The sequence below is a fragment of the Betta splendens genome, chromosome 12 (genome assembly GCF_900634795.4).
Source record: "Betta splendens chromosome 12, fBetSpl5.4, whole genome shotgun sequence".
Taxonomy (NCBI): domain Eukaryota; kingdom Metazoa; phylum Chordata; class Actinopteri; order Anabantiformes; family Osphronemidae; genus Betta; species Betta splendens.
Window position 1 is genome coordinate 11,894,060 of NC_040892.2, and position 25,358 is coordinate 11,919,417.

Here is a 25,358-nt window from a genome sequence, read left to right on the forward strand (position 1 = left end):
CAGTCAGTGTGTGAACCTTTAATCAGGAATCCAGTCGCTGGTATTTGAAGAACAGTTTTTAATTGGTGTTAGTAAAGTTACACTGTGGAAAAAAAAACCAACACTGGTTCATCTTCTCATGAAGTGTATAATTAATACTTCTGCTTTTGACAAAGACGCTCAAGTGTTCACGTTTTTTTAAGGAGTATCTTTGTGGAGTTAGTTCTTTGCATTTTATCCAGCTTTGTTAGAACCGATGGTTTGACTTTGCAGACGTTGTGGGATGTGACAGCTGATTAAAGATGATTAGTACAATAAGAACCTGGCGTGTGCTGTGACTGTTTCACAGGAGCTTCTACTGACAACAACACACAAACCTTAACTACGATATTGGTAGAACGTTAGCTCATGATATGATTTGATCCAGGCAAACACTGTTTTGGAATGAGTTGAATACGTTTTTATATTTATAATACCTGACGACAGCAAAACCAGTGTGAAGTTACAAAAACAAGTCTGTTGGGTTTTTTGACGGGGTTTCCTCCAAAGCAGACAGTTCAGCTGCATGAAACAGGAAACTTAGAAAAATCAAATGTTAACACAGGATTCCAAGAGTGTCTGAATAGTGTTTGTGACCAATGCAAAGACTCGAACAAAGAACCTGCAGAAGACAAGCGGCCTGAGAGATGAGCTGTGCTGCTTCAAAGCTGCTGAATGAATGAAAGGAACCTGTTTGTTTCTCTTTGTGCACCATTTTCTCTCTTTCTACAAAATAAGAGCATACATATAATTTCTAACAAAATCAAATGTTTAGCTTTTTTCTCTTCTGCATTTAGACATTTACTAAGTTGATTTACCTCCATTTTAAACAATGTTCAGCGTTTTAAGTAAACTTTGCTTTTCCCCACACAGTTAACAAATTAATTATTTTAACTTCTTTAAAGGTTTTAGTCTCTATTTCACCCACAATCATTAAAACCACTGAACTCAGGACGTTACAGTGTAAAGCCAGAGTTTGTCCTTTATTAAATATTACTCCTCAGATAGTTTTGCGTGCATATACTGTGTGTGGGAAACAAAGTCAGAACAGAAGCAAACTGTCAAATACCTGCAACACAATAAAATAAAGTAAAATCATTTTTGCCCCATAAGCAATAACAAATCGGAAACATTCAACAGTCAACAAACTTCAAATCATGAAGATTAAGTAAACACAGCTTTTATATAAATAATCCAGGTAAAGTCTAATCCCTAATGTCGTTATTCCATAAAACAACGTGTTTAAATACTGCAGAGATGGAAAAGCCCTCGTGAAAGAACAGTCAGCAAAGTTCCATTAAATAAAAACAAACACACAATAAACCAAATGTCATCAAAGCCGAGCGTGATGTGATCTAATAAACCCGCTCAGGTTCTCTGCAGTGAGGAGCAACAGGACGTGACATCCTGAAGCAAATAATCATCATCATCACTTCATCACAATTCTAGTTTATTAACGAAGGACCTGAACCTTCTGTGACTGGTTTCATTTTAAAACGATTGTTCTGCGGTGAAAGACTGGAAACGCAGCTTTGACAAAGGTCCCGTCAGCGTGAACACAGCGCCACCCAGAGGCCGAGCGTGAGGGTTCAGACTTAGACTTTGGTGACGCTCGCTTGCTGCTGCAGCCGCTGGCTGTCGTCATCTTCGTCCTCGTCCGCACTGAGATCCAGCCTCAGGTTGTCCAGAGTCTGACGGATGCTCAGCGTGTCCTTCCACCTGTGAGACAGAGATTGTGTTCAGTCGCCAGTTTACCCGGACATCAGTGTAGGAGCGATCCACTAGGTTTTGGTAAAATGAATCATTTCTGCAGCGCCCATGCAGAAATTAGTGTACAGGTTGTTTTTGGTGAGCCGAACCTTTAATGACTGTAACCATAGCAACCATACTGACACTTCATACTTGAAATGGGTCCAGTCGGGCTTAAAGGTTGCCAGTGCTTAAACTCAAGCATGCATGAGTGTGAGTGTGAGTGTGCGTGTGTGTGTGTGTGTGTGTGTGTGTGTGCGTGCGTGTGTGTGTGTGTGTGTGTGTGTGTGTGTGTGTGTGTGTGTGTGTGTGCATGTGTGTGTGTGTGCATGCGTGTGCCCGTGCGTGCGTACTTTGTCTGCAGCTGCTGGTCCATCACTTGTCTCTGCAGCCGAGCGCTCGTCTCCCTCTCCTCCGCCAGCTCTCTGCTGGTGTGCCGGTACTGCGCCTCCTTCCTGCTCGCCTCCTCCTCCACCTCGTTCAGCTGACGCTTCAGGGTGCGGATCCTCTGGTTCATCTGAGGAGCCGAGCACACAGCTCCAGTTAGTTTGGATGGATGGGAGCAGACACAGCTGAGGTGTGAAGCCTTTACTCTGCCTAATCACTATATCTATATAACTAATATCATCACTGTCCAGTAGATGAGTGAGGAAATGCTGAACGTCAAACTAGTTTTAAAACTAGTTACTTTAACAACTTTAAAAGGCCTCATTTCTTCTACAACAGGACGTTCAGGTTCTTAATTGTGAGGCTCCACAGACACTGGGACGTGTGCTGTTACCAGGTCCTTCTGCTCGGTGGCGATCCTGTGCTCCTCCTCCAACTGGTCGTTCAGCTCGTTGATCTTCCTCTCCAGTTTACCGATGGTGTTCGTCAGCACAGCCTTGTTCCTGCACACAACACAACCGTCAGAGCCGCCGTTGTTCTGTTGGGTTTCCGGGTCCCGACGGCCTGTGCGACCGACCTCTCCTCTGTTTTCAGAGCGTTGTCCAGCTCTCTGACTCGTCCCTCCATCCTGGAGACGACGTCGTCCTGGACCCTGGAGCTGTGGAGCTCCTCCACCTCTGAACGGGCCTCACGCAGCTGCAGGTGAGGAACAAACATCGGATCAGAGACTCGGTCCGGGTCAGAGCAGACGGAGGCCTCCACACGTAGCGTTACCTGTCGCTCTATCGTTGCCTTCTCAAACTCCAGCTGCTCGTTCCGATCTTTCTCCTGGATCAACTTCAGCTGCAGCTGCTCATTCTGACAGGGAACACAGCAGCGTGTTAACAATCAACCTAAAGAAGCATCCATATGTTAACACATGTCCACATGTTCACCTGTTCAATGGCTCGCTTCTGTTTGGCCGCCCACTTCTGCTCGCTCTCGTGCAGCTCCTCCACGTCGGTCTCCAGGTCAATCATCTTCTCCTGAAACACACAAGCTCACGGGTGAGGTCAATGGGTCTGATGAACCTCACTGAGTCTGATGAACCTCATTGGTTCTGATTAACCTCCCTGGTTCTGATGAACCTCATTGCAGAGGTCACTGAGTCTGATGAACCTCACTGGTTCCGATAAACCTCATTGGTTTTGATGAACCTCACTGGTTCTGATGAACCTCATTGGTTTTGATCAACCTCAGTGGTTCTGATGAACCTCATTGGTTCTGATGAACCTCATTGGGATGAACCTAACTGGTCTGATGGACCTCACTGGGTACGATGAACCTCACTGGTTCTGATGAACCTCATTGGTTTTGATGAACCTCAGTGGTTCTGATGAACCTCACTGGTTCTGATGAACCTCACTGGTTCTGATAAACCTCATTGGTTTTGAAGAACCTCACTGGTTCTGGTGAACCTCATTGCTGAGGTCACTGGGTCTAATGAACCTCACTGGTTCTAATGAATCTCACTGGTTCTGATGAACCATATTGGTTTTGATGAACCTCAGTGGTTCTGATGAACCTCTGCTGAGGCCACTTGGTCTGATGAACCTCACTGGTTCTGATGAACCTCATTGCTGAGGTCACTGGTTCTGATGAACCTCAGTGGTTCGGATGAACCTCATTTAGAAATGGGACACATTAAGCACATTTAGAAACAGCAACACAATGATTATTTGGGATTATGGAATTAGCGCTGATTGCTAAACAGGATTTACATAATTAATTCCCCATTAACCTCAAAGACTGATGGTTTGCACGACTGATTAATGGAAGTGGGCATCTCTGTTTGGATTGTTGGCTCACGTATGTAAAGGTCCTGACTAAATAACTTACTACTCGCACTAATATCAGCAGGTTTTCTTTAGTTCTGACGCTGGACATGGTGCCTTGTGTGGATGCTGTGTGGTGTTACTGGGATCAGCACCTGGGCCTGCTTGACTTGCTTGGCCAGGTCCTCCCGGGCCTGGTTGGACCTGTGCAGCTCCATCTGCAGCTCGTCCACCGTCCGCTCCGCCTGCTTGCACTGGAGCTGCAGCCTCTCTCTGAGCTGGATCTCCTCCTCCAGCGTCTGCTCCCTGTTGCTCAGCTTACTGGAGACCTGGACACAGACACGAGCCCATCAGCACCGCGTTCAGCACCGCGTTCAGCACCGCGTTCAGCACCGCGTTCAGTTTTCAGCATTCAGCACCGTGTTCAGCACCGCATTCAGCGCCGCGTTCAGTGTTCAGCATTCAGCCCCGTGTTCAGCACCGCGTTCAGCACCGCTTTTAGCACCGCGTTCAGCACCGCGTTCAGCGCCGCGTTCAGCACCGCATTCAGCACCGTGTTCAGCACCGCATTCAGCACCGCATTCAGCACCGCGTTCAGCACCGCGTTCAGCACCGCGTTCAGCACCGCGTTCAGCACCGCTTTTAGCACCGTGTTCAGCACCGCTGACCAACACCTTGTTGGCCCGGAGGCCGTCCTCACCTCTCCTTGCAGCCGGCCCACCAGCTCCTGCATCTTCTGCTGCTCCTGGACCTTCTCCAGCAGAGAGTCCTCCAGCTCGACCACTCTCATCTGGGCCTCGTTGCGCAGCTTCTGCTGCAGACTCAGCTCCGTTGTGGCCTGGGTGGTTGCCTGAAGGGCGTCGGCCAGCTGGCGACACAGCACATCCACCAGTTGTACAGTTGTACCCCCCAGCAACTGGATGGACCAACGTCAAGCCTGTGACTCACCTCCATCTCCAGCCTGAGAATGGTGCTGCTGAGGTCCGACACCTTCTTGTCCTTGGAGCCTCTGCTGACCTCCAGGTCCTCCAGCTGCCTCTCCGCCAGCCACAGCTTCTCCGACAGCTCCTTAGCATGCAGAGTCTGCTTCTCCAGGTTCTCCTGAAACCAGCAAACATGCGGTTCGCAGCAACCGTCGTCATGGAAACTCTGGTCTGAGCTAGAGGTCAACTGAGGAGTTGACAGATGAACCTACCTCAGCATCCCGGATCTTGTTTTTGAGCGACTGCTGGAGGAAGTTGAAGGCGTACTCCTGAGTGTGGGCCTCCACCATCATGTCTCGAGCCTCCTTAACTTCCATCTGCAGACAGACAAACAAACCAGTTAGCCACCCAGTAATGGGACACCTCCAGTCTTAACCTTTCCCCTAAACTACATCCTCTTACCTCCATCTCTCTGCATCTCTCCGCGAACATCTGGCGTTCGTGCTCCATGTGTATCATCTCCTCTTTGGTCCGTTTCAGCTCATTGTTCAGCTGAGTGTTGGTCCTCAGCAGATCCTCTTTGTTCACCAGCATCAAGCGCATCTCGTACCTTAAAGGACCGCCAGTCACAGTCAGGCGGTGCTGGAGCATCTACTGTACACTCGCAATCACAGCCTGTGGGCTACTGACCTGATCTGGTCCCTCTCCTTCTCCATCTCCACACTCTCCGCCTCCAGAAACTGGTTACGCTGGAGAGAACACACACACACACACACACACACACACACACACACACACACACACACACACACACACACACACACACACACACACACACACACACAGGTTATCATCTCCTCCTGATAACCCTGGTTCCTTCCTGCAGGTGAGGGCATCTACCTTCTGACAGGCATCCAGCTGCTTGGTCAGCTCCTCTATGTAGTCTTTTTTATTGGGTGGTGCCGGGGCAGAGTGCAGGAAGCTGTACTGGCTGGTGAAGACCTGCAGCAACAAAAGAGCATGAGAACACACACACACACACACACACACACACACACACACACACACCTGGGCGTTGTTGACCTCGGCCCTCCTCCTCAGCAGCGTGTCGTAGGCCGAGACCCGCGTGCGTGAGGGCAGCGTTCCGTAGCCCAACGGACTGGTGCTGCGACTGTTGAAGCTGTACGGGTTGAAGTCGGACAGGGCAGGAGACACCCCACCCTGGAAATTCAAAATGGAACCTGCTTTATCTTTGTTAAGTATAAACTAGATTCTTTTTCTCTGACATGAAGCTGCAACAGTGACAGACCTTGTACTCTGACATGCGCTGTGTGGGGATGTACTCCAAGGACAGACCGCTGCTGTAGGGGCTGTTGAAGACTCTGGGAGGACATTCATCTAGCTGTGAACAACCACAACAACCATCAAAAAGGGAAGAAGACATGATGTGGCCACGCTCATGCAGCACATGCACAGAAATGATGCGTTACACATGGGTTCTGTTACTACTGTGTGATGCTGTCTGGTGTTTCTCAACCATCGGAGAAGGCTTTTATACTGTTGAATGTTAATAAGATGCAGAAACTCTAGGATTTAATGTTGTGACAGGTCTAGTATAAGTGGTGAGAAAAGGTGAGAAACCTTAAATCTATGTTTAGTCCAACACAGGATGCAGTTCAACAACTGGAAGGAAAACACCAGGTTATGAATGCTTTACTGCAACAGAACTGAACTGCGTCACAAGTGATGTCTGAGGTTGTGATGACTTGGGTGTGAGACTAGAAACAATGAGGACGAGATTCAGTAATGCTAACTGTGTCCACTAGGTGGCACTGTTCAATCACCGCATCTGTGAGCGCAAACCACGCACCGGTAAACCATAGAGCGTTAGTTCCCCGTTGGAATCATGGGAGAGCAGGGACTCTAAGGACCCATTCCACTCCTCCTTCTTGGGTCCCAAGAGCTTCCATTGGTCCACACTGCTCTCCTCGGCCCCTCCACTGCCTCCTGGACCATCTGCATCCCTGCCACTCAACCCGTTGGTGTTCACCCCGTTGTTGAGGAACAGCTGATACTTGGGGTTCTGGCTGGTGACCGTGGGTTTGGGAGTGGTGGGGGTCTCCTCCGAGGGGCTGTCTGCTCTCTTGTTTGAATCGAACTCGGACTCCTGTGGAGGCACGAGGTTGGGAAAAAAGGCATTAACTAAACCTGGAAGGGTCGACATACATCTGCTGGATAGGTGGAATAAATTAATCTGCCATGTGCTGGATTCACGGAAAATCAACAGCAGGAGAAAATTACTGGGAATACATCGTATTCAATCATTACAGTAAATGAAGAGCGAGGATCAGGGGAGGAAGCACAAAAAGCAAAACAGTCGACACAGCGAAAAAATAATCAATTCAATTAATGAAAAAACAAAATAAAATCATTTTAAATTAAGAATTTCAATTTTAAAGTTCACTTTAACAACTGAGTTTCTTTAAAGGTACAGTACGTGTGATTTCTGGCCACTAGTGCACAAACAACCAGCAACACAAACACAAACACTAGCTTTGAATCAATACGGTTCCACATTCAAACGCGCGTCATCAGGAAGAGCTGCTGTCTGCGCGATAAACCAGCTCTCCATCCTGTGTTCATTCAGCACCGTAAGGATCAGACACATCATCTCCTCTCATGCAGTGAGAATCAACAGAATCGTGACGTAGGTTATTGTTTTAGGACAAACAGCTGGTTGACAGGGAGGAAGCAGGAAGCGGCGGCCGGCGGCGCCTTGATTAGAACGGTTAATGGACATGCTTGGGCTTCATGCGCTGGTGTCGCCATGCGCCCACGGAGCCTCAGTCATGCATGGAGACCGGTAGGGTCCCGCTGCGGCGCCATCTTACCGAGCCCATGCCGGAGTCGGCCGCTGAGTGCCTGTTAGAGTCCGCGGACTGAGTTTGGCTCTTTGGGCCTGAAACCGTCTCCTCAGCTGTGGCTTCAACTGGACAATCAGTCCGGGCGGAGATCTGGCCAGTTTGGGGTCCAGCTTGGTTCTTGGTTCTTGGAGTCACGGCGGTGCCGGGAGCCGGATGGTCTTGGGCGAGGCTGCTTGGTGCAGCCGGTGCAGGTTGACTTGACTGGGATTCCAGAGAGACCAGAGCGTCAGCAGAAGCAGCTTTAGGGACTCGTCCCGCTCCATAGGACAAACCCTGGAAGTAACTGGCAGACGTCTTGCGATCCGGTCCAGAGAATCTACCGATCAGGTCCTTGACGCTGCCGGCTCGGTGCAGGTTGGTACCGCGGCTCACGGCTGGAGGAGGCCTCTTCTGACTGGCTCTCCAGGCCGGCTCCCTCCCTCCATTGATGGTCTGCTGAGGGCTACGCGATGGCTGTGGTGGACGGCACTCAGGTGCACGCTGAAAGAGGTGAACACGTCAACAACAGACCCCCTGCTGAGAGTCGGATTGGGCTAACGCTGAGTATTGAACGCACACGTGTATTTGTCATGAACATGGAGCACGTCCAGACTGAACTCAAGGAGGCAGCATCAGGAAACGCCTCCAGCGTTGCACAAATGTGGAGGTTCGACCCAGGATCAGTCATCCTGGTTTATAGCAGGTTGAGATGGTGTCTAGATGTGAAAACCCCTGATGGTTTTGAGGTGGGGAAGGTTTTACCACTGTGACAAACACAACACTGTCTGTGGACGTGGGCGCTTCCGTCTCACGCTAACACCGTAGCGCGTTAGCTACATCTCTGTCTCCTCTGCTTGTGTCGACATTCGTGTCAATACGTTTGTGAGCGTGTACGACACAAATCCCTCCTGAAAAGCCGCAACATCTGCTCACCCATGGAAAATACCGCTGCCCCCCTTCAGCCCCACGAACACGGCTAACGCTGCCTCTGCGGGAGCAAAACGCTGCACACACAACATGGGACGATTCCATCAGATACCGAAACCCCACCTTCCTTAAACTAGCAGCGTTTCTGCGTTTTTAGCTAAACCTCCAGCCGCCGCAACAAGGAGCCTGCCTTTGCTGCTGACGCTCGGGTCCAAAGCACTGGGCGGCCTTAATCCGGGGCCTCGCCTGGACGCCTCCCCAGGGACGGAGGGCCGTGTCTGGGTGGATGCTGGGTTCTAATCCCTGGGCTGTGGGATCACAGCATTAACGCGCTCGCAGGCCGTGTTGGGATTACGGCTGAGCCGACGGCTGTTAACGTTATTAACGTGTGCGAACGAGGCCGCAGACTGGTAATTAAACGTGCTCCGACCTTGCTGTGCTGCAGCACCAACCAGTACACAGAAAGGATGGTCATCAAGCCTCTATTAAGGCCACAGAGAGGTGGACGGTGAAGCAGCCAGACAGACCGGCACACTGAGTCCAGGTCCATGTTCCCCAAAGTCCTGGAAGCAGACACATTCATTGGCCTCCGTCCCCAGTGGCTCCTGCTAGACTCACATATGGCACAGGGCACCTCCGCGTGTGACCCAGATACAGCGACGCAGCCGGCACTCCCACGAGAGCTACAGCAAGTAGCAGGGAACTACTGAAACGTCACCAAAAAACAACCACTTTACTCCTGCCTTAAATAAACCTGGGAGCTTATCAGGTCATCAAACTTCCTTTTATTCTACATTTTCCCTATAATGTAACTTCATACTTTTGCAATAAAACAGTTTTTTTAAGGGAGAAAACATTTAGTGGCAGAAGTCTCAGATAAATCTGCTCCCGTGTTGTTGTTGTTATTGTTGTTTTTGTTGTTGTTGTTGTTGTTGTTGACCCCCCCCCCCCCCCTACATTGTTCACACCCACACATCCTAAGGGAGTGCAGCTTGAATGAAGGGACACAGATCAGCTGATCCAGCTCTTAACTCCCACTTCATCGAGTCTAGATATAGAGTTATAGATAGAGTTTATCTCAAGTCTGGATAAACTCTGAACAAACAGTGAATGTGGCTCATGGCAAATATAGAACTCGAGGCCACACCCTGTACGTCCCATGTCCCACACGGCTCAACCCAAGACGGATCGCTGCATCGCCAACATAATCTTCATTCAACCTAATCTATTAGATTTAGATCTCATCAAAATGATGTGATGTGATTATCCAAATCCTGGCTCATTTTCCAGCAGATTAACGGCAGCTAATCTGATTTGAAGGTTACTGAGCGGCGACAGGGCTCGTCTAGATGGACGTGGCTTTGTGGCTGGAGATGTGGAGGGTTCCCACGCTCCCCACCAGCAGCGCCGAGGCTGCTGCCGACAACAGGCCCAGCATGGTGCCGTGCGCCTCTTGAGCAAATTATTTTGGGCATCAGGGTTAAAAACTGCCACGAGCCAAATTCTGTCATTTGTGAAATCCACATTAGTTCCACCAGGACGACCTATTTCCTCCCACTGAAGGAGACAGTTCATCAGGTAAAGGTTTGTCAAGTCCTGGTTAATCTATAGAGGCCTAAAAGCCAATCATGCTATAAATAATAAATAATAATAAAACAGACACTAGAGCTGTTTATAACAAGCAGGATGTGCAGACCTTTTAATATTAGATTATATCGTTACACACCCACTGGTCATTTTATAAATACACCTAAAGAATCAGAGCAACTTCATCATCACTTCTGATCTTTTCTCAGTGTCTGTTCAAATACTTGTCAGAAACATTTATTTAATATTAAACGGCTTTAATAACGGACAGTAGCTTAATACTGCAACTTGATGCCAGTGGGTGAACTACAGGTGCTACTTTAAACAAACATGGAAATGAGATGATTCAAATATGAAACAACTTTTCTACTTGTGCTGTTTTCTATGAGTTGCTGTATAAATGAGATACGGCGCGTTGGCAGCACGCCTGTCTTCTGTTTGTGTTTAAGCTTCACCAGTTAAACTGTGATGACACTTTGACAGGTTTCCTGTTATAATAAGACTCCAAACCAGGTTTCTCCCCTCATCGTTTCCCGTCACAACTGTGTCAGTTTATTATGTTTTTTTTGGGGGGGGGAAATATGCTAAGAGGTGTGTGTGTGTGTGTGTGTGTGTGTGTGTGTGTGTGTGTGTGTGTGTGTGTGTGTGTGTGTGTGTGTGTGTGACAGACAGAGCCAGATGAGCAGACAGATGTTTCCTCTGTCTCCAGTCCGATGTTCAGAGAAAGACTGACAACAGCTGGACCGATGCCAGACACGTGATGCTGCGCCTCAAACATAAAGCAGGAGCAGATCTCCATACTTTCTAACTGCTTCGTTAGTTATTTTTGTGCCTCTATGAGCCTTTTTATGCTTCATGACCCAGAAATTTGCACCATTTGGAAGGAGGGTTTAATGACAGCGTGAGGCTTTAGCGCCTGTAAATGCTTTTGTTGACAGAGATGTCAGAGCGCAGTGGTGGATGCTGAGCTCCTACCATGTTGTTGCCTTGTTCCGCCTCGTTCTTTCCCTGCATGTTGCGGTGACCCGCGGTGCTAGCGATGGTTTCCTCTGCCTCTGAAATATCAGAAGTCCGATCTTAGACACAGTCAAAGTCAGATGAGCACTGCTGCTCCGCCGTGTGTCGGTACCTGTGGGCTTGTTTGAGGACCTGCAGTCTCCGGGTCCCCTGGTACCGCTGGAGGTTGTGGTTCAGAAGGCTGCTGAGCGTGCTCAGTGCCTCCTCCTGGAACACCAGCGTCGCTGAGCGAGCCACACGCTCACAGATGGAGGCCTGAAGCTCCTGCTGATGAACGGATCGGTCACTTCAACCCGTTGAAACCGTCATGTACTGTATAATACTCTGGCTGCTCTGTGTGACCTACGGTGGACGTGTGAAGGCTGCAGCTTCTCCCCTCTTTTCCTGGAGGTCACACAGTTCAGTGGAGAGCAGCTGACGATGGACTTGGATCTGAAAACGTCTGGAAACACAGAAACATCTGGTTTTGGTATTCAGACCACAAAATGTTACACTTCAGTCTGTAGTTACACAGTAAAGTCTTTATTTGCATCCTGAATAAAAGAATTGTTAAATTAAGCAAAAGTGTAATTTCGTTTTAGAACGAGTGAGTATTTTCTGAAGATGCAGGCGTCTGTCTTCTGTTTTACATCTTCTTCATGAACAAACAACCTGAGCAGATCCTGAACTCAATTGAAATGAACAAGACAAACTTTGCTGTTCACTGTTTGCTTTTCAGCTCCTGTGAGACAAACAACAGCAGAAGTTTGACTTGAACATAAATGAGTGAATAAGTACTTTGAATTTTGTTTTCATTTTTCAGTGGTTCTTCTGTGATAAAGAAAATAAAGCTGGTCTTGAGCTTTTTTCTGTTTTAAGCTTCTGGATCCCTTAAAGTGTCTCACTTTGTCCTGGACGTTCCCACATCAAACACTCGACTAACCTGAGGCTCAGTCATCACATGAACCAGTTCCTAAAACAAACAGCGTTTTCATAGATACACAGAACAGATCACTTGATGCAGAGTGACTGACTGATCTTCATATTTACTACACAGCAGGTTCCATGTGAACATGTGTAATACTGATAATACTGTAGAGAGGAAATAGTAGCAGGAAGATTAATACTAGTGATCAATAATAGTGGGACAGCTGTTGTAGTAAACATGCAGCAGTAGTAATACCAGCTCATCCTCTACCATTGTCTGTTTTAAACAGGTGTCATAGAAGCAGGAGCCAACTGAGTATTATTGTCACTTTGCTGCATTTTAATTTATGATTTCATAGATAGTTTTCATATCTGTGCTGATTAGAACAAAAAGCTATTCAGTAGTAGCGTGAAAACAAAATGCAGCCTAAAGTAATGATATATTCAGCGTAGGCAACCAGGGAGTAATGACACAAGCGGCCACTGGGAGGCGCTGGACCGCTGTCACTGAGTGTGGACACAGCAGGTCATTAGAGGCAAACAAGTGTTTTATTTTTGAAGAGGCTCAACTGAAGAAGCCTTTGATGATGGAACTGAAGACGTGACATCAGTAGGTAGCAAATATAAATCCATGAATACTTTGTTAATGAGCTTTCAGAGCAGGACACAATAATAATAATAATAATAATAATAATAATAATAATAATAATAATAATAATAATAATAATAATAATAATAATAATAATAATAATAATAATAATAATAATAATAAGGTGTTTTTATATCTACATGTATGACTGATGTTTTATTGTAGACAATCAAAAGTCATACAGTGTTTTTTTCTTATAGTCACATTTTCCTCCACAGTTTATATTTAAAAAACATTTTATTTTATTTATATATAATAATTTTCTGGAATTAGATCTTTTCTAAAAGTCACATTGAAAAAAAGTGTCAAACCAAAGGAAATGATCGATTTACGAGGTAAGATCATTAGTGTGTTGCAATTTTGCTGAAAGTTGCTAAAAAAAAACAAAAAGGGAAAATTAATGTAAAAGTAAAGTTTTGAAATAATTTTATATCGTTTGTTGTATTATCAATTTTTTTATATATAGCGTTTACTTTAGAAACCTGGTGGTCATATCTTTAATTATTAAGTTGACATGCAAATAAGACACTTTGTCACCTGTCAATCAAATATGATCCCAACCAATCCACTGACTGTGTGTGAACACAGTAATTACCAATGAATACCATAGGTTTGTGTTGTTGTTGTCAATTTGAGAGTTTTACACACACACACACACACACACACACACACACACACACACACACACACACACACACACACACACACACACACACACACACACACACACACACACACACACACTGTGCCAGCTGCCATCGTGCTCTGATTAGCTGCTCACGTACAGAAAAGCCTGAATAGCGCTTCATAATTACGTGAACGTATGTAACAAACACATTTCTCTCCATAATTGCAGGTGAAGAATGCGTAGGTGTTGTTGGCTTTTCCTCAATAACGTATCTCACCACTGCAGCATGGCACATATGTAATCATCAGCATGATGCGATTACACAGAACGCAGAATTAACATGAATGATAATGATATGATAATGAGTGAAATTATTGTTATCAACGTATGTATGTCTTAAAATTATAAAAAAATATGTTTCAAGAGGTTTGATAGGAAAAATTCAGCTACTGACAACAAACAAGGTGAAAAAAAAATAGTTTTTTTGGTCAGTTTGTTTACTGAATGACCAATTGAAGTGAAAGTAATAACCAGTCAGTGAAGGAAAAGAAGTTCAAATCAGAATGAAGGAACCAGGAATATCAGTTTAGCATCTTCACCAACAGATGGATTAGCTCCGTTGTCATGGAAATAGCCCAGTTCCTACGGCGTAAGCGTATATTATATGTACATGTACGATCACCTGAGCACCGAGCAAACTCTGCGCCTGCTTTTTGTGGATGGAGGAATTCGGAGCAGATGAAAGGGAGCCGAGCACAGAGCTGATGGGAATCATCTGGGTGTCGTCCAAGCTGCCTGTTGGTGTTGGCAGCGAGGAGGACGTTTGCGTAACCACATTAAAGAGTGTGTCGATGGGAGAACGCTGAAAACAACACATTGAGTCGGTCGCCCAGCTCTGCTGCCGCATCGCGCTCCGGCTGATGCTGCTCATCAGAAAGTTACTGTGGTTAAATGCGTCTGAATAAAGCAGATCAGGAAAATCCGGTTTGTGATGAGACGCTTCATTAGGCGTCTGACGGAGCAAATCGCTCTGTGTTTAATGAAAATATGAGGAATGCACTTTGGTTCTTGTGGAGGACCCAGGACCCGCACGATCAGACCAGATGTCATGGGTGGTTTGTCAGAAGTTCTGTTTTTGACTGATCAGTCACTGATATAGGACTCACTACAGCATCTCGCATAAAGCTACTGGATGCTTTATCTGGTTCATCGTTCAGTGGCCTCTTCTCTCACTATGACCTTCGGGCCTTCGACCGGGCCCCTGCTGCTGCTTCCCGTAATAAACAAAGAGTTCTGGGAAAGTAGGGAGGCAAACATGACAGGAATGTTGGCCACGCTCGGAGGAGGAGGAGTTACATGTACAATGTGTCTATGACATCACCTTCAGGATGATTTAGACCTGGGAGCTGTCACTTCATTAATGGTGACAGAAAAGTGAAGTGTAAGTAACTGCACCTGCAATCAAGTCAGCCCCACCCAGACATACCTGTATCTGAGTCTGTACCTGCACCTGAGTCTGCACCTGAGTCTGTACCGGAGTCTGTACCTGAGCCTGAGTCTGTACCTGAGTCTGTACCTGAGCCCGAGTCTGTACCTGAGCCTGAGTCTGTACCTGAGCCCGAGTCTGTACCTGAGCCTGAGCCTGTACCTAAGCCTGTACCTGCACCTGAGTCTTTACCTGAGTCTGTACCTGAGTCTGTACCTGCACTTGAGTCTGTACCTGAGTCTGTACCGGAGTCTGTACCTGAGTCTGTACCCGAGTCTATACCGGAGTCTGTACCTGAGTCTGTACCTGAGTCTGTACCTGAGTCTGTACCATTTCACTACTATGGTGTTCTATCTCTGTGCAGGCCAGTCAAGTTCATCCACACCAGACTTGTCATCCATGTCTTCATAGACCTTGCCTCGTGCACTGCTGCACAATCATGTTGGTAGGAAAGTTCCAAACTGTTCCACAGAGTTGGGAGCATGGAACAGTCACACTCGGGCTTTGGTTAAATAATTATCTTCCCTGTAACTGCCTGTTCTGGCTGATCCCTCACTCCCTGACCCGCCTTCTGCCTCATACTAAATGAAGGCAATTATTTACAATTTCATTGTTATTAGTACTTTACTAGCTATACAACACACAGGTGAAGGCACACACATCCAAAAACACTTTGAATAGACAAGGGAGCTTTTGAAGACTCCAATATATCGTTACTTTCGTTATAAAACAAAGAAGCTCCGGCGGCGACCAAGGCCAGTGACCGTCTGACTGACTGCTCGTGTTGGAGTGAGTGGGAAATACCAGAGTGGAGTACATGAGTACAGACAGAGACAGAGGCTGTTCAGGCCCGAACTGGAAAAGTGAAAGTCAGAGTGGAGAAGGAAAAAATAACATTCGCCTTCTCTAAAGTGGCTCCTGAGAGAGCCAATACTTTTGGCAATATAGTGTATCTATCTTAAGTACACAGCAAGCCTTTCACTGTAATCTAGTATATAATATTAGTATAGTGACATTAAACCTGTTGTACAGTAAAGCGGAGTTACCCGCATCCTATGTACAGCAGGGACCAGCAGCATTCGGACTCAGACTCTGTGTCAAATGGTTCCACCTTAAGGTTCCAGCTAAGTGACAGCTTAAGCTCAGGTTCCTTCATGATGACTAAACTGCACAGTTCCAGTTGCTGGTGCCGAAGCTGCTTGTTGCTGCTTGAACGTCCTGCTCTCTGTTTGTGCAGAGGTTTGACTTGATCCTGTTTTTCTGCAGAAAACCCAGCCCAGTGCATTAGTCTGTGTCAAAGCCAAGGAAACCCTGGTGAAATGAAAGCAGGGTGACGTCTTTTCTACTGAGCCAAGAGCTCCACACTGTCTGATGTTGGGCAACGTAACGTTTTTATTACCTCTTCTCATTAAGCCTTTGATTCACACTGACATGAGCTGATCCGTCTCAGTGATGGGAACTGGGGCTGCTGGGAAATCAGGAGCTTTCCTGGAATATCACTAGTGTGTGTGTGTGTGTGTGTGCGCGTCTGCTGGCACACCTTAAATCCCAAGATGTGTTTCAGCTTGTCTCGTCTGACAAAAGTGAGACCAGTCGAAGCGCTGTTCTGCCAAAACGTTTGTCATGGCAGACGGCACCGCCGCCTGAACACGGCGCTTCTATTACCTAGAGCCGCCTCCACAGCAGAGCGATCGCTGCCGGACGTGTTTCCGTCCGGACGCTTCCTGTGACGCGGCTCAAGGAACGTTGTGGATGAAGCCTGTGTTGAGGGAGGAGAGGGAGACGACTTCCCACGGCAATTTGCAGTGAGCTGTGATGTTAAAGATATTAATGCTCCAACACAAGCAGCTGCTTTGTTTGTATGTTAATCAATTAGGCCAAGAATACACTTCCTGCTATTTTGGGCTGGTGTTGAGGCAACAGACGCCGCTTTACAGCAAACAGCTCACAATCACGACCCGAGCTCCGGTTTCGGCTGTTGGAGCCGGACGACTTGTTCTGTCACACGGAGCGTTTACGGTTTGACGCTGATGAGATGTTTCTGAAGCACACAGAATGTGCCAGTAGCTGCTAGAGCTTTTCTAAGGAACCTGACACCGGTGCAACCAGTCGACAATAATCTGAAGCCTCCTCCTGAATGGGCTCAGTCTGGAGGTTGCAACAGTCCGCGATTCCTCAAGGCTCCGTTTGGTCCGCACAGATTTGAAGCGGCGCGAAAATACTCCGAACCACGAACGCGTGGAAGAAACACCGGCTTTTCCTCCTCCTCCTCTCCCGTCTCCCACTCTCGTACATGGGCGCAAACAGGATTGTGTTGTAGCAGAACCTACTGCTGTTATGAGATACACTGAAACTCCCACAATCGCGTTTCAGCTGTGACAAAACCCCACAAACTCACAGGGAGCTGCCTCCCACTCACGCGTTCAGACGCTCCACAGCAGGAGAGTGGTTCCTACCAGGAAGGTCCAGTCACGACGAGCCAGGATCCACAGTGTCCACATTAGTAGACGTGAGAATCATCTGTGTTTATTTCAAACAGTAATCTGACACCTCTGTTTATATATGCTATATATATCTTATATCTATAGATATCTAGATATCTATAGATATCTATACATCTCTATATATAGTTAAACAGATATATACAGTATATATAGACATATCTACATACATCTACATCTATATCTATTTATCTATATCGATTTATTTATATCTATTTATCTACAGTATATATATACAGATCACATGACACATTTCCTGTTGACTCACTGTGTCTGTATGTCCTTTGAGCTCCCACTCTGTTCGTTTCTGCAGGTCCTGGAGGTGAAAGGTCAGCTCCTCGCACGCGACCCTGAACCTCAGTGCGTCTGTTCCTGGGACCACCTGACGGGGGGAGACAGAGGCATTAGGGCTGAAGGTGAAGGACTGGCACTGAACCAACATCCACGAGCATCAGGTGACTGACAACACCACCAGTTAATAAGTTTATTACACATCAGACACTCGTGAAGGAATGATGGAATGAAGACCCATCTGTCACCTTGACATACATTATGCTAATGACCCGTAGCTTTATGCTAATTAGCATGTAGCTTGCATCACTTTTTGTTGTGCACGTGGTTCACACCATGAGCTGATGTTTTTTTCCAGATGATTTCCTTAAAAAAATCAATCAAATCTTCAAATCAAAATTGCCATTAAAAGCCCAACAGCTTTACAGTGGTTTATGGTGACTCTGCTCACAATAAACCACAGCGTGAACCCAACGGAACCAAGGTGTCGGCGCGCTAACGAACCGATGTGCTGCTGTGGGCAAATCCTTTGTCACCGAAACATTACAAGACGGACTCAACAAAAGGATCTGACAACCACTTCAGACACGTTGACTTAGGTTTTATTGTGTCTCTGTATTAAGCCTCAGATAAGACGACAGCCATGAAACGGAGAAGGTGATAAATTGGATTTGAGCTGCTTGTCTGATCACGGCCTCAGGAAACATGAGCAACAAGACGAAAGCGGAGGCAGATTCTCACCGAGGAGCGAGCGCGTGAAAGCGAAGCCAGCGTAGACGCAGGAATGTGGTTAAGGAGGAGTTGAGCAATTAGTCCTGAAGCCTCCAGCAGAAAAATAATGTTTAAGAAAACTGGCACTGAACGACGCTGGTGATAATGATCGAACGAAGGAACAAGCTTTAACGCGGCCGCTGTCAACTGACTTCATAGCGCTGAGCTCATCAAAGGCGGCGATTACAGTCCACCGCAGAACATGTTTCCCATGACATCACATGTGATATCTGCTCTCACAGACGTTCCTGCACCATTGTCTCGATACTTGTTTCTAATACTTTTTTAAGACTCATTTATTTACTAACTTAGTAACTGACCACGTGTGAATTCTCATACAGTATTTACCTGCTGGGATGCAGGAAGTGAAGTTTGTCTTGTATGAGCTGCCGTAGTTTGTCCACAGAAGCAAGAGACTGTGGACCCCCCCCCCCCCCCCCCCCCCTCCCCCTCCCCCTTCCCACTGCAGACAGTGAAAGCATCTTTAAAGCCTCTGTGCTTGTTGTTAATACTTGTAGAAAGGCTTTCATCTGGTCACATTCTGAGAATTGTTGACAACACCCAGTTAGTCACACACTGGGTGGAATGGGGAGAGACAGGAATGATGGCAAAGAGGGAAAGTAGAAATGCCGAGAAACCCTGCCCTTCGCCCCGAAGTCTGGCTTCAGGCAAGCTCGTCGGGCTGCCAGGTTGGTGCCAGAAACAGGGAAACGCTTCATGTTGTGAGGGAGCTGAAGCTGCAGGACGCTTCCACCCACCGCACCGTCCTCCATACAGGACAGAAACGAGCAGATGGAAAGCAGCCAATTAATTCCCTCCTCACTATAGGAATGATGCATAGGTACCGTGAGTGGGTGCGTGGTCACCGCGTCCGTGTCCTCGCATTAAATGTAATCAAAACAAGCATTGTGTTCTAATCCGTCCGTGGAAAATGAATCTACCGGAGCCTGATGGAGACAGAGACGCTCAGAAATGATGGGAGCCAGACAAAGTTTCTACGTTTGTAGCGTTTAAGCAGAACGTGACACTTGGTGGACCCAGCAAAGTCTTTTCCTTTCAAACAGTCTCATTATGAAGTAAACCGGCGCCTGATGAATGTGGGCTGCTCCACTTGTTACTGTCCAACCCTGTCTCCTGGAAATGATGCTCAGATACTAATTTGTTTTTCCAATTATGTTTCTCAGCTAAATATAATTGGGAAAACAAATTAGTAGCAGGAAATGTAATTTCAAACATTTTTACTGTGAGAACAACACAACCTGACATTGTCTGGTTTGAAATTACAAACAAAACTTCCTGCACTGTATCAGATTCTTGGTGTTTATCTCACTCATGCTCAGTTAGCTAACTTCTCTATGTCTGCTTCATGTCCCAGTATGACGCTTCCAGACAACCAAAAATCTCAGCATCAACATCCTCTGATCACTGACACTAGACTACACCTACTGAACCTGACGAGCTCCTCTGGTTGAGCTGCACGAATCAGCTGCTGCACTCTGGACTTGAAGCCAGTTCTTATCCAAACAGTTAATGATTCAAGTCATTTCAGAAGATTAGACCAGTTCAAAACAACTGTCGGGGTAAGATGTCAGCAGAAAAGGAGTCAAGACTGAAATACGCACTGCAGAGGTGGGTGAATGAGAAACGCTCATGCTCTCCTGAGCTCAGAGCACTGAGGTCTGTGTACGTGGAGACGCCCGTGACTACAGGAACCCACCGACACAGAACCAACAGCACACAGGGGTTCTGTGCTTGAGTGAGCAGCTCACTCAACCACTCACTGGTCTGAAAGCGAGAAACCCTTCACTGCGAGAAAAGGCCCTCAGTGTAACAAAGACTCAGACAGTGAAGTCTGTTATCACGTCCAGTCAAGTCGGCACTGAGGCAAAAGTCAACATTACGAAAGTGCTATTGCACAAAGCTCCAACCCTGCAGGAGTCACGGAGTCCCAGCTCCTCTGCAGGAGTCCCAGCTCCTCCATGAGAGTCATGGAGTCCCTGCTCCTCTGCAGGAGTCCCAGCTCCTCCATGAGAGTCATGGAGTCCCTGCTCCTCTGCAGGAGTCCCAGCTCCTTCACAGGAGTCATGGAGTCCCAGCTCCTCCACGAGAATCACGAAGTCCCAGCTCCGTCACAGGAGTCATGGAGTATGAAGTCCCAGCTCCTCCATGAGAGTCATGGAGTCCCTGCTCCTTTGCAGGAGCCACAGCTCCTCCATGAGAGTCACAGAGTCCCAGCTCCTCTGCAGGAGTCCCAGCTCCTCCATGAGAGTCATGGAGTTCCAGCTCCGTCACAGGAGTCATGGAGTATGGAGTCCCAGCTCCTTCATGAGAGTCATGGAGTCTCAGTCATGAGGAGCCAGAGGTCAAAACACCTCAACCGGCATCTATCAATTTTTGGGCAACTTCTTTGGCTGAGACTTAGTTGTTCCACATGAACACAGACAAAGAAACATTTAATAGACCAATAAACCAAACTGTCCACTATTCATTTAAGGCAACACTGTGAGTGAACTTGTTTCCCTACAGTAATTATATACCTTTACTTTGCAGGTGAGACGTTATAGACTATGACTGTGTAGAACACAGCTGGGTGAGGTTGAATCCCAGCCCACAAAACCTGATGAATCACTGCACTCTGTCATCTGAATAGGACGGTTTAAAATCCAACACAATGCGATTGTTACGGGACTACAGACCATAAAATGTCCCTTTGTCTTTTTCACATGAGAACAATCCCAGAAAAAAAACATCTAAAATGAAAAGAATTGAAGATTTATTGGACATGTTTATGGGACAAATACTGTCTGAACCTGAGGAAGCTGTCGCCAGCTTTGATCACCTGTACACAGAGCTTTGTGGGGTGGAGCAGGGAAACCTCTACCCAGCATGCCTTGCTCATGACTCACAGCTGCGGACTTTGAACATCAGAACACGGCATCTATTCATAAATTTACATATGTGGTAACCTGCTGTCAGAGCCACATGGTTTAATTATTATCTAACATTAACTGTAAATTATGAATGAACCACAGTAAAAACAAGACACATCTCCTAAAGTGAAGGTCCAGGAAGTTGTACTGTAATTATTTAATCACTGAACCACAGTCATTGACTAATGCACCAGAATCCCACTTGCTCCGTCCATCAGCCTGTGGTCCAGGCTCTTTAATGGCTGCGCATTGAGACGATGCAGACTTTCAAACACTTTCACTTTCTTGTCTCTTAGTGGAGTTTCAAAACTAGAACATCAACAAAAACAACTCCCCCAACCAGCACCCACCGAGGCTGCACCGCTCGGCCTCCACCGAGGCTTAATGAGTAATAAGCACTGGGTGACCACAGTCTTGGAGTCATGCCAACTTCCCCAGATGCCAAATTGAAGCCTGGAGGTACTGCATAATGCAAAACAACACTCATTAAAACTTGGAAGGAAAAAAACTGGGAGCTGTAAAATGCAAAAAAGCACTAAGATGCATTTCAGAAGAGGCTCTAAACGACAAAGATGAATAATTAGGAGTCTCAGGCGTCCATTAGCTGCAGAAATGACTAGACGCGGAAAATGGGCTCCAAGACACACGCGACCCTAAAACCTGAACTGTATGGACAGAACGGTAAGTGAAAGAGGAGGATGTAGGAGCTGGAAGTGGGTAAGAATCAACTGCTGTCACACAAAATACTGACAAATCCTGACAAACATAATCAGAACAAAGATTAAAGGATGAACAAGCTCAAACAAAGACATCATTACATCCGATACCGGAGTAAAGCACCAGTTATCAGTGTGTGTGTGTGTGTGTGTGTGTGTGTGTGTGTGTGTGTGTGTGTGTCTGCGTGCGTGTGTGTGTGCGTGTGTGTGTGTGTGGCAGCCTTTCACACCCTCATTCCTTAGATATTTAGCGTTTCATGAGGCCTGTCACTGGGTTGATCCTGTGTTAATCATCTACTGGAGACTATAACACACAGTCCGACGCCACAGCGCCGCTGATGGACCCACACGTGCACACGATGACGCTTTAACACTGCGACAATGTCTCCTCACCTTAAATAAATAAATAAAGTCTCAGAACTTTCCGGTTGGATGTGCAAGTACACGCACACACACACACACACACACACACACACACACACACACACACTAGGACCAGGGCCTCAGGGTCGTCCCAAACAAATGTTCAGGCAACAGACTGTCACACTAACAATGAAAGTTAACATCTGATCTCTGCCCGACTACAATGAGCGAGAAAAAACAAAACACCGTTTGACTTGGTCAGTGGTTACTGTAGTCAACTAGGTTAGCTTGTTTAACTAGACCACGTTGGGCCAGCTGCTTCGCTGATGCTGTCTCAGTTACTTCTACATGTTAATGATGTTTCACTCCTCCCAGTCATTGTCCACTAACGATCTGATATTTACAGTGAAACCAACTATTCACTTTATTACATAACAAAAGCCAGTCTATGCAAAGTAGGTACAGGATCTATCATGTAGAATCAATCAATACATTTTGATTGGCAAAAAAAATAAATATACATATATGCTATATATTTAATTTTATGTTAGCTTTGTTAGCTGCGGTGATCAGTCGTGTAACTATGTCAACACTAGAGCAACATCACAGCTGATCCCTACAGTCGATGATGATCCATCCAATTAGCACCATCGCTTAGGTTAGTTTGAATGGTTCATAGACGGCTCTGAATCCGTCACCAGAGAGGCGTCAGTGAAGAGGAGAGACGCAGACGCAGAGCGAGAGAATAAGGTGTGTGTGTGTCTGTCTGATCGAGGGATCAGTCGTGTTTTCCTGTTGGTCTGGTTGGTTAAGTCTCAGCCAGAGTCAGAAGAATGAACGTAAAACCCATTAAAACACAGAGACGGAGAAAGAACGGGAAGAGACCGACCTCCATGCAGTCACACAATGAGAAAGTTGAAAGTGAAAACAGAAAGTGGAGCAGAGATGAGTGAGAGCGACGAGCGATCAAATGCGGCGCCAACTCAGAATAAAGCGACGATAAACGGTAGAAACCACGAAGAAGACGGACGCGGAGCGAGGAGGCAACTGAGTCGAACCCCCATCAATAAAAACAGCTGCTGCGTCATTTTAGGTCCAGCATCATCTGCTGAGCATTAGCGGCGGTCGGTCACTGATGAACCTGACCAGAACCAGGACAGAACCCTGCTGCTGTATGTGTTATATAAACATATAAACAGTACTAGTGTAAATGGCTCCATCCCTGCAGCGAGCAGCCTTCACCTGGTTCACTGCACCCAGAATCACAGATAAGCTGGTTTTATGGACGCAGAGCAGAGTTCGGCCACAGTCGCCCTTTGACTGAGTCCAGTTTACATGTGGGAGTGACGTGATACCGATGGAGCGGCTCAGGAGCCACTTCACAGGTTCTATCTTCGCTTTTATGGCTGTAATTGGTTTTATTGCCTCTATCAGAGCTATTATACCTCTATAACATCCCATAATGATTCAGATGCAGGTTATTAAACGCTGCGTGGTGGAAGCCAGTGGTTCTGGCAGTTCTGGTACCGCTCCCGGACGCGATGTCACAATATCACTGCTTCCATTTATGATTCACAGTTTTTAAAATCCACATGAGGACCTGCGTTTCTCAGATGAACCGCTTTCGCTGCAGAGGTTAGAAGAAGCGGCTGTTCTGCGTTCCGCTTGCTAGAAACACGCGCTCGGCCCGAACCGTCGGCCTCTTACCTGCGGACGCTCCCGGTGCCGCTCCGCCGCGCTGTGACGAGCCGCCGCGTCGCTGACGGGAGTTTTCCTCGGGGGCGTGTCCGCGTGCTCACCTGGCGCACGGCGACGCCGCGCGGCGGCCCCGCCCCTCTCAGGTGGATCGGACCGGGCGCGGAGGGGCGGGAGGTCCCGTCCGCGGCGCGTGAGGAGCCGCCACGCCCCCCTTCGGCCCCTCTGCCCGCTCTGCCTCACACCATCTATGGAGATGGAGCTCAGCGATCTGCTGTATTTGAAATATTTCAGGAATGTTCCTCCCTCGGGGCCGTTGGTTCAGTAATGACGGTGAAAGGGAAAGAGCTGAATCACTTCATCTGTGATGCGTCTGCAGTGAGTGATCCTGTCGGGATCCGTCTCTGAGCTGCTTGTGTGTGACATCGTGTGTGTAGCGGCGGTTTACAGCTTGTTGCTGGTTGCTACGTGTGCGCAGGTGTCGGCTCAACGCTGCGTTGGCCAACGCCAGCGACCGCACCTCGCATTCCTGCCTGTCGGAGCTGCGAACACGCCCGTCCGCCCATTATCCTCCGGCCTGCAATCAGCCACCAGCGGCTCAGCGTCCTCGTCCTGACCTGGACTCATGAAGTGGGGCCCTGCTCATGAGTCTGATGCGTGGGGATCGGATCGGGTCACATCATTTGATGATCAGCAAAGGAGCCGAGACCACAACACAGGGTTCATGGTCAAACCATCCAGAGATCATTTACAGCCCCCCCCCCCCCACACACACACATCTGTCTGTCTGTCTGTCTGTCTGTCTGTCTGTCTGTCTGTCTGTCTGTCTGTCTGTCTGTTCGTCTGTCTAGATATATATAGATGTATATTATATCAGTCATAAATGGCCATTAACAACAATAACTAAGGTCGTAAACATTCCTCAGACTAGATTAGATATAAAGGTCAAGCTCACTCTGACCATGTTTCCTGTCTAATTTTCAATTTCTTAGAAATTTGTTGAGGACATTTCTTGAAAACTGGCACAAGCATCCAATTAAACCTACAAATGTACAAACGGTCCTGATAAGACGTTTAAGATTAAATATCCCGGTCAC

At 47.2% G+C, this 25,358-nt stretch overlaps 1 protein-coding gene across 3 annotated transcripts; it reads right to left on the reverse strand.

Annotated features, from left to right (window-relative positions):
- Positions 1 to 38: 38 nt before the first annotated feature.
- Positions 39 to 24,492, reverse strand: LOC114866692 (cingulin-like protein 1). 3 transcript variants are annotated; one of them, XM_029168745.3, is made up of 22 exons: positions 24,274 to 24,492; positions 17,764 to 17,877; positions 11,672 to 11,767; positions 11,438 to 11,589; positions 11,284 to 11,363; positions 7,783 to 8,295; positions 6,762 to 7,058; positions 6,201 to 6,293; positions 5,960 to 6,112; positions 5,792 to 5,893; positions 5,582 to 5,640; positions 5,354 to 5,501; positions 5,164 to 5,268; positions 4,917 to 5,069; positions 4,669 to 4,836; positions 4,124 to 4,297; positions 3,090 to 3,179; positions 2,929 to 3,012; positions 2,732 to 2,850; positions 2,549 to 2,657; positions 2,121 to 2,284; positions 39 to 1,737 (listed from the first exon to the last, which is right to left on the reverse strand). In XM_029168745.3, the coding sequence occupies exons 5-22, from the start codon at positions 11,320 to 11,322 to the stop codon at positions 1,614 to 1,616; spliced, it is 2,694 nt and encodes an 897-aa protein (XP_029024578.1). In that variant the 5' UTR covers positions 11,323 to 11,363; positions 11,438 to 11,589; positions 11,672 to 11,767; positions 17,764 to 17,877; positions 24,274 to 24,492; the 3' UTR covers positions 39 to 1,613. The 3 variants fall into 3 exon arrangements, with proteins under 3 accessions (XP_029024578.1, XP_029024579.1, XP_029024580.1); XM_029168746.3 differs by having other exon boundaries at positions 11,438 to 11,592; XM_029168747.3 differs by lacking the exon at positions 7,783 to 8,295 and having other exon boundaries at positions 24,274 to 24,477.
- Positions 24,493 to 25,358: the final 866 nt, after the last annotated feature.

Excerpts from the sequence above, each read along its gene's own strand:
- LOC114866692 (XM_029168745.3), bottom strand. The coding sequence starts at position 11,322 with ATGCAGGGAAAGAACGAGGCGGAACAAGGCAACAACATG. Across the intron at positions 7,059-7,782 it reads CCGACTCCGGCATGGGCTCG|GAGTCCGAGTTCGATTCAAA; the intron begins GTAAGATGGCGC and ends GTGCCTCCACAG. Across the intron at positions 5,070-5,163 it reads ACAAGATCCGGGATGCTGAG|GAGAACCTGGAGAAGCAGAC; the intron begins GTAGGTTCATCT and ends TGCTGGTTTCAG.